The sequence below is a fragment of the Passer montanus genome, unplaced genomic scaffold, assembly GCF_014805655.1.
Source record: "Passer montanus isolate IOZ18808 unplaced genomic scaffold, ASM1480565v1 scaffold11, whole genome shotgun sequence".
NCBI classification, from domain to species: domain Eukaryota; kingdom Metazoa; phylum Chordata; class Aves; order Passeriformes; family Passeridae; genus Passer; species Passer montanus.
The window spans coordinates 12,899,928-12,913,268 of NW_024357613.1; the positions used below are offsets into that span (position 1 = coordinate 12,899,928).

Genomic DNA, 13,341 nt, shown 5'->3' on the forward strand with positions numbered 1-13,341 from the left:
GCCCAATTTATATTCTCTCTTATAGAAGCCAAGTTTGGGAAGAAGGAGAAACAAATCTTTTCTTTCTGCTCCCTTTTACAAAAACCAAAATGGGAATGTTTCTTCCCCGTTCTTCCATATCCTTCCCAGTGCTCTGTATCACACCAGCCAGTGTTAGAGAAAAAATGCAAGAGAGAAATTAAGAAAGGCTCATAGAGCAAAGAACCAACCATATGGTATCCCAAAATTACTTGGGAGCTCTTCAAGAACAACCTTCATCAGAGGTTTTCATGTTGTGCCATTTTAACATAAAAAGAAAATACTCCACACATTTTTAGCTGAAGTAAAAAGAAAATAATCCATAAATTTTTGGTTGAGGTAACATTTGTCTGCATATTCTGCTATACACCACGTTATGATTTCTGCCAGGATGGGCAAGTTGTTCACAAAACCTTCTTTCTAATGAAAAGTAATTTTTTGTATTTAGAAGCATATTCTCATTTCACTACATTTTAACACACTGCACAGAAATCAGCACTGCAATTTTAAGGATGACATGAGATACATCGAAGGTAGAGCCCTACCTCTCTTCCTTGGATGACATCACAGCTCTCAGTCTAATCTTGCTGAATTAACAATAATATAACATGCATTCTGACTCCCAAGTAATGACTAAAGTGGCATAGGGATTATGTTACCACACACTAACAAGTGTCTCTGGAAACAGCAGCAGTATTAAAATATTTCAGACTGTGCCAATGTTTACAGCTGAGCACCCTGAAGGGACAACAAGCAGTTTCATGCTGTACAGGTTTGCTGAGGGAGATTCTGAAATAATCTCTTACATACCTGGGTATGGCACTGGCCTTCCCAGCAAGTACAAACACTACATGTTTCAGTGCAAAGATTCACTGTAACACTACAGAAGGGACACTTCAGAATTTCCTATTAGTCACTACAAAGCATGAAGCAGCATTCTCAAAATATAAATTGACAAAACATTAACTATTACCAGCATTTTCAAAAGACTCTTCTTCCTCAAAATTCCCCAACCTAGAGTGTGCAAGGACAAACTTCAGCTTTCTTAAGCAGTTCAGTAAGCAAACCATTGTACCATCTCCCAAGAAAACACCACACCACAGGAAAAAAACCTAAGGTAAACAATCACAAATCTTCCAGCAATGCCCAGACAAACTTACATCTGCCTTCCTTGATCTGCACTGAGATTGCACCAAACAGCAAATACCAGTGTTTGTCCTACTGCTGAACACTCATTCTCTGTCACAAAAAGAAAGCAATGTAATCCATAATTTGAAGTCTTTTCTTCCCTCTATACTTATGGGGCCCATTTAATCCTCTATTCAAATGCACCTTAACTAGCAATTTATTCTTCTATTCTGAAATGCAAACTTTGCAGAATATGGTCTTCTCGAAAGATAAAAGACTAGAATTATTGCTGGCTAATAGTCAAGTAAGTAAATCACTTTTTGATAATTCAAAGGAGGAGGACATATAACCTCCCAGGAATCAAGTAATCCTTAAGAATTTTACAGTGAGAGATTTCAGCAAGTCCAGTGCTGGAGTGCTCCAGAGAAGGGCCAGAAAGCTGGCGAACAGTCTGGAGGGTAAATCCTGTGAGGAGTGGCTGAGGGAGCTGGGGTTATTTAGCCTGGAGAAGAGGAAGCTGAGGGGGGACCTTACTGCTCTCTACAACTCCCTGAAAGGTGCAGCCAGGTGGGGGTCGACCTCCTGGCTGCGCATGGGGAGGTTCTGGTTGGAGATCAGGAAGAACTTCCCTGAAAGGGGTGTCAAGTATTGTATCAGGCTGCCCAGGGACGTGGTGGAGTCACCATCCCTGGACGTGTTCAAGAAATAACTGGACACAGCACTTAGCCATGTTCTAGTTGACAAGGTGGTGACTGTTCAAAAAATGGACTCAATCTTGGAGGTCTTCTCCCACCTAAATCTGGAGTCAGATAGTCTACAGACTCTGTAGTTCTGTGATCAGTTTGATTCTTTATTAACAAAATTAAGTTTTTTCAAGTCTGAAATGGCTAAAAGCGACACAGGCAACAGAACTGGTTTTATACAGCTGACAACCTTTATCCTGCGAATTTTACTACAGCAAAATACAGTCCTATTAACAAACAAAGCAGAAAAAGGAAACAGCAGAAAATGGACTGCCAGAGCCAGCAGGGGGGAAGATGTGTTTATGTTTCACTGACTGGCTGTGACAAGAATTCCTTCCAGTTGCAGAAAAGTTAGATTGATAAAATCAACAAAATGCATGTTTACTTTTAAATTTCTAACTCAGTTGACAAAGTAGCAGTAATGTTTCTGTAAAGCCTCATCTCAGTGAGGCAATGCTGCTGAGGTTTCTCCATACTTTGCAGTATTTACCTTAAAAGTTCCACACTGGAATTAGCTATGTAGCATCACAGAGATGTAAAATACTATTCCACTACACACAAAGACCCAACTTAACCTAACTGTTAAGATGATGTTATCTAATCATTAAGCAAGCATGCAGCACACTTTTCAGGAACTGAAGAGTAACTATCAACAATTGCAACTATCTTGCAATTTCAGCAAGATAGCTGAAATCACAAACTAAAGTATGCCACAGAACTGGAGAAAAATAGCTGTAATCATTAATCCTTTCATGTTTTCATGGCAGTTTTGCTAAGGATCAATACTAAGTAACAGTGTCTGCTTCCCAGGTATAGGAAATTTTGGCTGTGGCCTACAAACCGAAAACCAGACTGAAGACTGAAGTTTCTGGTAACCATTACCTGCTTTCTAAGACAATACTACATTTCTCGCTCTCCTGGCTCAGAGGAGTCTGTTGTATCAGCAAAATTTTCTCAAGGTAAATTCAAACTAAAGGACCTAATAAAATGTTCTGGAAAGAATAACTGCCCATGAAGTGTATTCAAATAATTCAACACATATGCAACTTGCCAGATATATGTAAGTGGCTGAAATCACCAGATTAAAAATACTGACTTTTGTTTCAATATGATAGCTGCCCATGACAGTTTGCCCTCTGGGATCAGAAGAAAAAAGAGGGATGGCAGAACAGTAAAAGGTCTTTGCTATGTACACAAACATATAACACACATGCACAGCTGTTTTATAATGACTAAAAACAAAAGAAGAAACATAGCAGTACATTACTAAAAGTCTTCAACTATACAACAATTTCATCTTCAGGTATGTAAAAAATTAATATATGCAAAAGCCTTCAACTCTACGCAAGAATAGAGATTCTCCTTGTACATATGAGATGATTTAGGATTTCTCAAAATTTCCAGATAATTTTGGAAGAAAGTATAATAGACAATATTTCATTCTTAAAACAACTCACCTTTCGGAGCAGCAACGGGCTTGACAGCCATCCTCCCAACAAGACATTCTTTCAGCATTGATTCGTAATTGACCCACCGATGAACCTACATTAACAAAATTTTTTTCATAAAATTTGGAATTCTTACTATGTTGTTCTATGCACTGAAATAGAAAAGTTCATTTTTGTAAACTGACTAATATGATTCATTTAGCAGATTATTTTTAAACACATTAGAAGTCACTATTACATCAGTCAGTACCTATTTTTACTTCTATTAGAGATATCCCAGCATTAAGTGAAACAATAGCATTATGAAAAAAGTAAAAATAGTTTAATTTACTCATTTATGCTTTGCAATATCTGAACATCATAACCTTGAGCTACAGAATATATTTCAGAACAGCATTTTTATGATGCATGCTACACAACTAACAGAACAAAGACCTTATCATTACCACAATGTTTATTAGTCTTGTTTAGATAAGTAAAGGGAAAAGGGATGAAAGAAACAAACATAAAGAATAATAGTTAAGACAAACAAACACCTCCTACCAAGCTGGTGTATTTCTGTTTGCTTCTGTCTTACTATCACTGAATCATTTGGAAATCCCCTATTTAAGAAAGTAAAATAAAGTGAAGAAAAAGCAGTAGCTTTACAGACCAGAACTGGAGAACTTGTAGAGGAAATGGATGGCAGAAAAGCGAATTCTGAAAGGGCATCCAGGATAACATCACAAGAAGAGAAAAGGAAACAAAGTGTTGCATGACAAATTTGAATGGTATCTAGATTTAAAAATAAAACTTTCAACTGGACTAGCTAAGAAGATGAGATAAAGGATCGCATCAACAAGTTGTAGTTTCCTCATATACAGGTAACAGAAAGAAATGAAGGATTATGAATGAGAGTTAATTTTTCCAGAAATTTGGGGAACACTAGCAATCTACCAACCTCTAAAAAAAAACCATCTGTCAGACACAGAATGGTAAAGCAGAGGGGAAAACAAACACCTCCAGTAACAGAAAAGTCGTAAGCCAGAAACAATAGAAGTAAAAAGCATATTTTCAGGATCTAAACCTGCCTCCATTCCCATGACAAAAAATTAAAAAATTGCAAGCATATATCTGAACTTAATTACCAGAGCTACTCCAAATACTCCTGATGTCAAGACTTCTATTTTCAAGGACATTATATAATGACCCAGCAACACAATTCCAAGCCCCAACTTGGTACTGGATACTCTATACTACAGATTTCTTGAAATCAAAGAATCATGACCAAAACGAACACTTCATTTGTGAAAGGATTAACCAAGGATAAACTCAACAAAGCTAAAACATTATCTACCTTTATTTACAATGTTAAAAATATTTGCAAATGAAGGCATAACATACTCTGATGCATGACATGTAAAGAGGTAACATATTTCCTTTCCGAAACAGGAGATTTCTTTTCTGCTCTTTCACAGTTTCTCAGATAAACCTGGTGAGTAACAGAGACCCAGAGAATGTCTGTTTCTAAAAAACACCAACTCAGTGAATCACATTTTACAACATCATGTTCGCAATTCCTTGCAGGAAGCACACCCATGCTGCAGAACCTTTATTTTCTGAGCATTTTCAAAGCATTTAAGGAAATAGTAAACAAATAGGAGACCAACTGTCATCTTGTGAGCTGTTCACCAGTTAAAGTTAATAGAAGCTCTAGCATTTTTTCTGATAATGCAGCTGCCAAGTAAATAGACAAAGAATTCTACAAGCTTTTTTCAAAAAGTGAAAACTCTTAGAAAAATAGGTCTCTCCAAACCCAGTAGTCATTGCAGCAATTTATTAAGAAGGTGGTATCTCAAATTCTTGCTAGCTTTACTGCTATTTCTGCTCAAAAAAAGAAGTCTAATTGAAGTATAATTCTAATGACATGAAGTGACATTTTCATTACTGTCTTTTGATACAAAGTTTAAACTACCTGTCATTTCCAGCACATGTAAGTGTCATTCTGAGCACTGACCTGCTGCCTTTCCTTAGGACTGAAAAAGTTCAAATCCCCATTTCCACTGAAATGCCTTAAAAATAATCGCAAAACATGCATTTTTCAAGTGTGGTGAACAAGTGTCATTTGCTGCCAGTTGCTCTCACCTGATCAAAGAGATCTGTGCCATCAGTTCCTGCTGCTTTCATTAGTTCATCCTCACCACCTGGATGGTATTCCATGTATGGTGTGACATTATATACAAATCCTGAAGGAAACAGAACATAAAAGCATATGAGCAGCATTTCTACAACCACTCCTGTCTCCAAAAATAATGGAAAGGTTAGCACAAATTAAAGAGTGTACTAGCAAACAGTAGGCATAATTGCAACAGACAGTAGGACTTCACAAAAACAGAAACATAAGTGACACAATTGTATAGAGCAGAAGAAGTATCTTATTCCATGGAGATGCCAATCCTATAGTGCCACACCACAGTGCCTTGGGTTAAGACTTCAACCTAGAAATTGAATATGATGTATCCTGTCTAGAGGGTAAAAGTACCACAGGCAGGTTTAAAAAGAGACAAAATTGAACCAGCTAGTGCACAAAACAGTTTTCAGTTTTGTTTCAAATTAAGTTATCTCTGAAGTGTTGTCATAGCTGGATACCACTCATCACCATCACAGAATGAAATGCCGACAGGAACGAACTCTCTCACACAAGCAAATACTGTCACCATCAGCAACAAAATTTCCATTCTTCAGATTCAGCAACATATGAAACTTAACATAGCTTGTGCTCCTTAAAGGCTTATAACTCTGGTTGTATCTATCCCAGTAAAAGGGCTCAACATTGTTTCTACATTTCCAGCAACATAAAACAACACTTCTTCACTGGTCTGAAATTATGAAGTCTAATTATTGTTGCTAGGCAACTGGTTTATTGGAGCCTGAAGAATATAGCTATTAAAAAAAATTACTACAGACATATTACTGTTAACATGATTATTGCATCCCTACCTGCCTGAATATTTGAAGATATTTAACATTATCAAAACAGGAAGCTACCAAAACCAAAACTGTGCCAGCGCTTGCAGAAAAAACTTTGAAGACATTGGGAAGTGTACATTAATTACTTCAGAAGGACAGAAAGGCATTCAGCACTGAGCCTGGGGCAGACATACTTGGAGCAATCCTAGCTGGCAAGAACAACCACCCCAGCCAACAGCAAAGACCCAGCCAATAAAAAAGGAAAGATCTTTGCACACTTTACTGACCTGCTCTTCTGATGGCTGTATTCACTGTGCCATCTTGTGTGCAGCAGTGATTACTGCACACAGAAAATTACAAGATTCTGTATAGCCATGGCCTCCTGAATATTACTCAAATTTACTGTCAAACTTGCTGGAGCAAAAGGAATATCATTTGTACACCTTTCATGCATTTTTAACTCCCCTGAACCCCCTTTATCTACAAATTTGTGCCCTATATGACAGCTTTCTTTGATCATACTGGGGCTTTGAACCAGGTTAGTTCCTCTTCCTCTTTTACTTCACATTGCTCCCATGGCTTTCTGCTCTTTATTTTAGAGACACAGTCTAACTATCAATGCAGAGACCTAATTAAGCTTTTCCATAATTATATTCTTTTACTACCTGTCCACATATGAGGGCTACCGTCATTTCAAGTTATGATGTTCTTTTCACTAGTCATCTGAGAACACAGAAAAGGCAGACCTGGAAAAATTTAAGGAAAGATACAGAAGCAACTTGATGGAGTTCTTGTAAAAACCAGCTTCAGAGAAGCAGTAAAGGTAAGAAGAGATTAAAAAGAAAACAGAGGCATTTTTAGGCAATAATTCTGTCTGCAGTAAATGTTCCTTTTTCAGAGTGAAAAATGAACAGATGAACATAGCAAACAAGCTTTCCTTAGCTCTCCTCCCACTGTAGTTTTACCAGGACATGCAACTGCAGCACTATTATTTTGCTCAAAGGCCAGTATTGAATAACATTTTACCTTGAATTCCACTCTCATTCCTTTTAACACCCAACAATAATACAATCACCCTCACACAGAAATTCTTAATTTTCTTTCACTGCAGTTCAGACATGACATTTTATTAAATATCAATGCTGTTCCTTACCAGATCAATGTTATCACTAACAGATTAAGAAGATCAGAGTAGCTAATGGGACATTTCTGTAAAAAGAGTGGTTCTATCTTAATAGAAATTTGTGTTACCTCCTAATAAATTTATGGTGATATTAGTGTATTTTAGCCTCTAAATGACTAAACTGCTGGGCAAATATTTTGCTCCTTTCTGTAGGACAATTAGGAACTTCATTTGCAACTTTGAAAATACTCTTGTAGCCATAGCTATTGCCCCAAACCACCTTCACACACTGCTAAATGTATAACATATGATTCAACTTCTGAGCTAAACTTTCATTAAAATAATAACAGAAATAGAATTGCATAGTTACCACAGGTATTTGTCATTATAGTCGGAGATTGCAGTTGCTCTGTTTGGCAACTGTCATTTGCACTACTAAGTTTTATGAGTAGTATACATGCTTTCACAATTATTTCCTAAAGACCATTCTCCAGGTTTAAGTAGTATTTTTAACATTTATATGGTTTTGGATGCTCTAAAGCAATCCTTAAAAACAGTCAACTGCTCAAAATAATAAACTGTCCAAAACTGATGAGTGTACATGTCAGCATTTTCAAAGCCCTATTTTCTTGATAAGTCCTTTTTATTTGATACATTACCTGAAATCTTGTATTTTATTATTTTCATAGGCAGCTATAAAATAGTTACAAAATATGCCAATTTGGAAGATTTATTTTGAAAGGCTTGAAAGCAAAGAAAATCTTTGGAACACAAAATGTCTTACTTGAAGCTATGCCAAAGTATGTCAAGATTACACCTGGCCTAAACACAGGAGGTGCATAGTTTCTCTTGGAGTGTGGCTTTCCTTCTTGTTTTTGAGTTTTGTTGCTTCTTCTTTAAGTACAGAAAAGAGAAGCCAGGTAAAAAATGCAGAAGAAACAGTTTCTCTTGGAGTGTGGCTTTCCTTCGTGTTTTTTGAGTTTTGTTTCTTCTTCTTTAAGTACAGAAAAGAGAAGCCAGGTAAAAAATGCAGAAGAAAAGTCACAGCAACCAACCTCTTATACATATCCAGCAGTCCTCCTTTTTGTTGTGTTTAGAGAGCTCATCTTCAGTAACTTCAATCAGCCTCCCTTTCAAACCAGTCAAGTCCTTCCCACTTTTAGTTAGCCGAATCCAATCCATAAGACTCCTTCCTGGTTTTAAAGGTACCTGAAAAATAACAAATAAACAAACAATTTCAACTTTAAAGGAAGAAAAAGCCATTCTAAGAATACACTTTTCTAAGCTCCATAGGAGGGCTCAGATGAAAACAAAAGAGAAATAACCCAACTCATATTATTCACTGCTATTTGGGAGCCCTACTCAGGAGAAAGGGTGCTTAAAGGAGTGCTCTGGGTAGTGACACAGAAATTACTGAACAGCAACAAACATTCAGATGACTCTTCCCAAAGCAAACTGAAGACACCAAGTCTGCCTGTGGTGGCAAGATACGGTCTGGAAAACTATGAGCAACAAAGAAAGGAAATTAAAAAATCATGGTCAGGTAAGAGTTTTGCCTTCACAGCATTCATTAAGACTTTTCACAAGCCCTACAGCAACTGGAAGCCTGACCCAGAGAAAGCTGGGACAGAAGTTCTAGTGGCTTTCCAGAGAAGTATTGCCATGGTCTGCCTGTCCCGAAAGGCAGAACAAGATCTTCAGGGTATCTAACACCTTCCTTTTCAACAGCACCTAGTGAGTAATGGATACCCACAGAATGTCTGTTTCTAAAAAACACCAACTCAGTGAATCACATTTTACAACATCATGTTCGCAATTCCTTGCAGGAAGCACACCCATGCTGCAGAACCTTTATTTTCTGAGCATTTTCAAAGCATTTAAAGAAATAGTAAACAAGTAAGACCACAGTCTGGGAACCCTTTTGATTCAAGCTTTAACAACAGGAAACAGGGTTAAAGAACTGCGGTCTTACAAAACCGCAGGAAAAAACAGAAGCAAAAAAAACTAAAGCGTACATAAACTAACATTTCTTAATGCTACTTTAGTCCACGTCTGCTTTCCAAGCAAGGTCTCTAGACAACAAGTATTCTCAAAACCCGTCCAAAGATGAAGATTCAGCATAAAAAGCATGAGCTGCAGGCAGTAATTCCAAGGTGAAAGCCTCCATCTCTGCCCAGGAGAACGGCGGGGCAGGAAGCGCCGGAAGCGTTATCACCGCCGCCCTCAAACGAGAAGCACCAAACGCTTTCCAGCGGCGCAGCCGAGCCGGCCCCGAGCCCGAGACCCTGCAGCGGCTGGAGGGGGCGGCCGGCGGCAGCCCAGCCCCAGCTGCAGCCGGGAACCGGCCGGGAACGACCGGGATCCACCGCAGCTCGGCCGGCGGGGCGGGGCCAGGCCAGGCAGCTGCCGCAGCGGGAAAAACGCGGGCACCCTTCACCCCCGCAAGCGACCGCCAGCGGCAGGGCCGCCCGTACCTTGCTGCGGCCACCCGCTGCCGCTCGCTGCTGGGAGCCGGGCGCGGGGAAGGCCGACGGCGTCACGTTCAGCATCGTGCCGGGCCAGGCCGCAGCCGGGCCCGCCGGGCGGAGCGCTGGGGCACAGCGCGCAGGCTCCGCCGCGCCGGGCGGGGCCGCGGCCCGGCCGGGACCGGGAGTGGGGCCGGCGCCTTCGGCTTCGCCTCGGGGGCGGCGCAGGGGAGAGCCCCCGGGACCGGACATCCCTGTGGGCAGGGAGCAGCGCGTACCCCGCCCGCCGCCTCGTCCCCCCAGGCGAGGGGGATGCCTGCCCCTGCACTGAGATCGGTTTTCCGTTCCGGTGCCCCCGCGCCCGGTGCTGAGGCTGGAAGGCTGTGGCAGACACAGCCGGTGCACCCCACGCTCCCAAGGCTCTGAAGTGTGGGTGAGGGCCCGCTGCGATCCTGCTGCAGGGCCCTGGGAGCACGGGACAAGCACTCCCTGGCTGGTGCGGGCACCCGGAGCCAGCGCGGCCTGCAGCAGCGCACGGGGCAGCGGCAGGGCCAGCACAGTACACAGGCACTACTGACACAGGCACTGCCTTTAAATTAAAGCTTTGGATTCGTTTTGTTCTTTTACGGGCTTTGGCCTTCATGATGACTGATGCCCAACTTTGTTTCAATTATTAAAACTAAGCTCACTATTATGACAACTCAGACCTTTTTCTCGTTTCTTGATGTCCACTTTACAAACAAATGCCGCATGAAACTATCACTTTTATGTATAACAACACAGCACAAATACATGAGAACACAAGTGATGTGAGGCAAATTCTTCTACACAACAAGACCTAGATTAGAATTTGGACTATTTTCTCCGTTTCAAAAACAGCTATATTGTTTCTCTTCTCCATGTTTGAAATGCTGTTGTAACAGCGGACACAACACAATTGGCATACTTAATCCAATGATTCCTTGATACGCTTCCATGTGGAGCACACAAAATCACAATGACAAGCTTTCCTTGTGTCCTCAGACTTTGAGAAAGTCACAACCAAAGAGCCCTTCTGAGTAAGGCATCTGTTCTCTGCTTCCAAAATTGGTGTTCAGCTTAAGATCTACAAACTATAGGACCTCAGATAGAAAAATTCTAATCAATACCTTTCCCACTTAAACCAGGACAGGAAAGGAACCAAAGGAAAAAGGATTAAATTACAAGACATCTCAGTTTTATTAAGAATAACTTACATAGAAATAAATTATCTTTAAAAATACTATAATACATATTTATATTAGGTTTAAATTAAGTCTTCGAAGTAGCATTAGTCTTCCCTGCAGTCAGCAACCTGATTCTGTTCTTGAATCTTGTTCCAGTTGATCTTCATCATCTTCACTATCCGAATCTTCATAAAAGGAAATTGTAGCCTGAACTGGGAAGTTTTTCAGAAGTGCTTCAGCTTCCTGATACAAGTAATCATAGCACCTTGATTTGGGCCAAAACAGTCTGAAACAAGTGTACAATAGATTTGCTTATTGTTATTACGTATTTTACGTATACAAAAAAAAAGTGAAATTCTACTAAAACAAGCATCCTACAGAGCTTTTCCTTACATGCTCAATTGCTAAGTTGCTTTCTACATTCGATTAAGAAAAAAAAATTCTCAGAGTTTTTATTTTCATCTAAAGAGACAAAGATGATTTAGAGTGCTAGTTTTGCAGCAAAACTACGAAAGCCCAAGACTCTGCATCTGGAACTTCCCACTCCAGTACCTCAATAACAGTATTCCCTGGGGATCTGATCCAAGTAGTACTGCCCCTACTGGGGCAGTATTCCTAAGGAATATAATGGGCGTCAAACAGGATCGAAAATACATTTGAATCAAATTAGTAGTTTTCTTACTGGAGGTCCCCAGCCTAGCTGGTTGTTGATACTTTTTTCACACCATTGTAAGATTCAAAGGAATGCTAACAGTCTCGTGACAATGAGACCTTGATATTTCATCTGTCTTTCCAAGAACAATCAACAGACTGGAGTCTGTTGAAGAAGTCAACAGTGTTAAGGAAGATGTCCCACAGATGCAGATTTTAAAGCAGTCTGCAGAAATCACAAAATATGTTGATAAGATCACAGTTAGCATGGGCTACCAGCTAATGACAATATATTGCAATTAATTTACTCCAAGTTCCTGTTCCTTTTCAACTACTGTCCTCTTTTGCTTCCAGTTTGGAAATAGCTAGAAGGAATAGACCACGGAAGTTCCAAGAGCTGAGAGACTGGCACCTACAACATAACGAAATGCTGGCTATGGATTGTTTAAAATAGAAATGCATTAAGAAACAGAAGTAGACAGCTTTCTAGCAATTACAAGAAATACTTTTTAGGCTACTGTGTAACAGAACACTGCTTCCTTGGCAGCACAAAGTCACTGTTACTTTTGTAACAGGTCTCCATTCCCAATGTTCCCTGCAACAGCCTTCACTCAAACCTAAGCATTGGAGCAGTCACGGTGAAGTCTGCCTGTACAGTTGCTTAGTTAGTGCATCAGTAGTTGAAGGATGAAAGCCTAGATTTGAAAGAAAGCCACTTCTTGTCTGGAAAAACTATCTGTGCAATTATTTTAAGCATCTTGCAACACCTAGCAGCATTTCTGAATACAGACTCTCCCACAGATTCAACGGTTGTTATTTTCTTTATTTCCTTTTCAGAACTGACAGTGCAGGTACTATCATTGCCTTTATCATTAAAGCAGCAAGTGTTTTCCTTGGCAATGGTGGCTCAGCAGTGCATACCTTCTCTTTCTGCCACTCTCTCCCACGCCTCCACCTGCTTCTTTGCTGTGGGAGGGCGCTGGATGTTTGCGCAGCAACACAGCCTAGGAACTGCACTCCCGTGGGCACGGGAATGAGTAACAGGGTGCTTCAGCCAACGCCACTACCACCAAAAAACACCCACATAACCGTGTAATAGGGCTTAAGTCTCACACCACAGAGGCACATCAACAACTCAAACCTATTAAATACACGAGTCCTGGGAATCATTTGCCCAAGGATCTGACAGTTAAAAAGCACATAGACGGCCAATTCATTCCCAACGCACTTTAATATCTACATAAATATATGCGTGGAAGCAAAACGGGCGGGAGAGCTAATGCTAAGACACTACACTGGCGAGCGAGGGACTCTCCTGGCTCAGCGCCACGGCCCCTGGTGCCCCGAGGTCCCCCGCGGGAACGGGCGGCGGCCGGGGACTGCCACTTACCTGACGGGGTGCGTGTACTGCGCCAGCTTTCGGGAGGCTTCCGCCAGCCCGCCGGGGCTGTGAGGCTGCGGGGAGAGAGCAGAGGTCAGCCCGCCGGCACGGCACAGGGCCCTCCCCGAGCATCCCCGCCCCGCCGGGACTCCCCCGCCGAGCGCCGGCGATGCCGGCGGCCGATGCTCCCTCCGCCGCGCCGCTCCGCACTCACCGCGGCGGGGCCGGGG

At 41.1% G+C, this 13,341-nt stretch overlaps 2 protein-coding genes across 5 annotated transcripts in view; both read right to left on the minus strand.

Moving 5' to 3' along the window:
• LOC120511302 (cytochrome b5 reductase 4) overlaps positions 1-10,036 on the minus strand; it is a 31,125-nt gene extending 21,089 nt beyond the window's left edge. For 3 of the 4 annotated variants that reach the window (XM_039728144.1, XM_039728153.1, XM_039728135.1), the window contains exons 1-4: positions 9,884-10,036; positions 8,465-8,618; positions 5,462-5,562; positions 3,347-3,431 (exon numbers count right to left, since the gene is read on the minus strand). In XM_039728144.1, coding sequence (XP_039584078.1) covers positions 3,347-3,431; positions 5,462-5,562; positions 8,465-8,618; positions 9,884-9,958 — 415 coding nt within the window. In that variant the 5' untranslated portion in view covers positions 9,959-10,036. Of the gene's footprint in view, positions 1-3,346; positions 3,432-5,461; positions 5,563-8,464; positions 8,619-9,434; positions 9,788-9,883 lie in introns of those variants that run through there. The other variant, XM_039728162.1, reaches the window with a different exon arrangement.
• Positions 10,037-11,080: 1,044 nt separating this feature from the next.
• Positions 11,081-13,341, minus strand: part of RIPPLY2 (ripply transcriptional repressor 2) — a 2,695-nt gene continuing 434 nt past the window's right edge. Inside the window, exons 2-4 of the mRNA XM_039728959.1 lie at positions 13,326-13,341; positions 13,121-13,185; positions 11,081-11,365 (exon numbers count right to left, since the gene is read on the minus strand). Coding sequence (XP_039584893.1) covers positions 11,200-11,365; positions 13,121-13,185; positions 13,326-13,341 — 247 coding nt within the window. The 3' untranslated portion in view covers positions 11,081-11,199. The remainder of the gene's footprint in view (positions 11,366-13,120; positions 13,186-13,325) is intronic.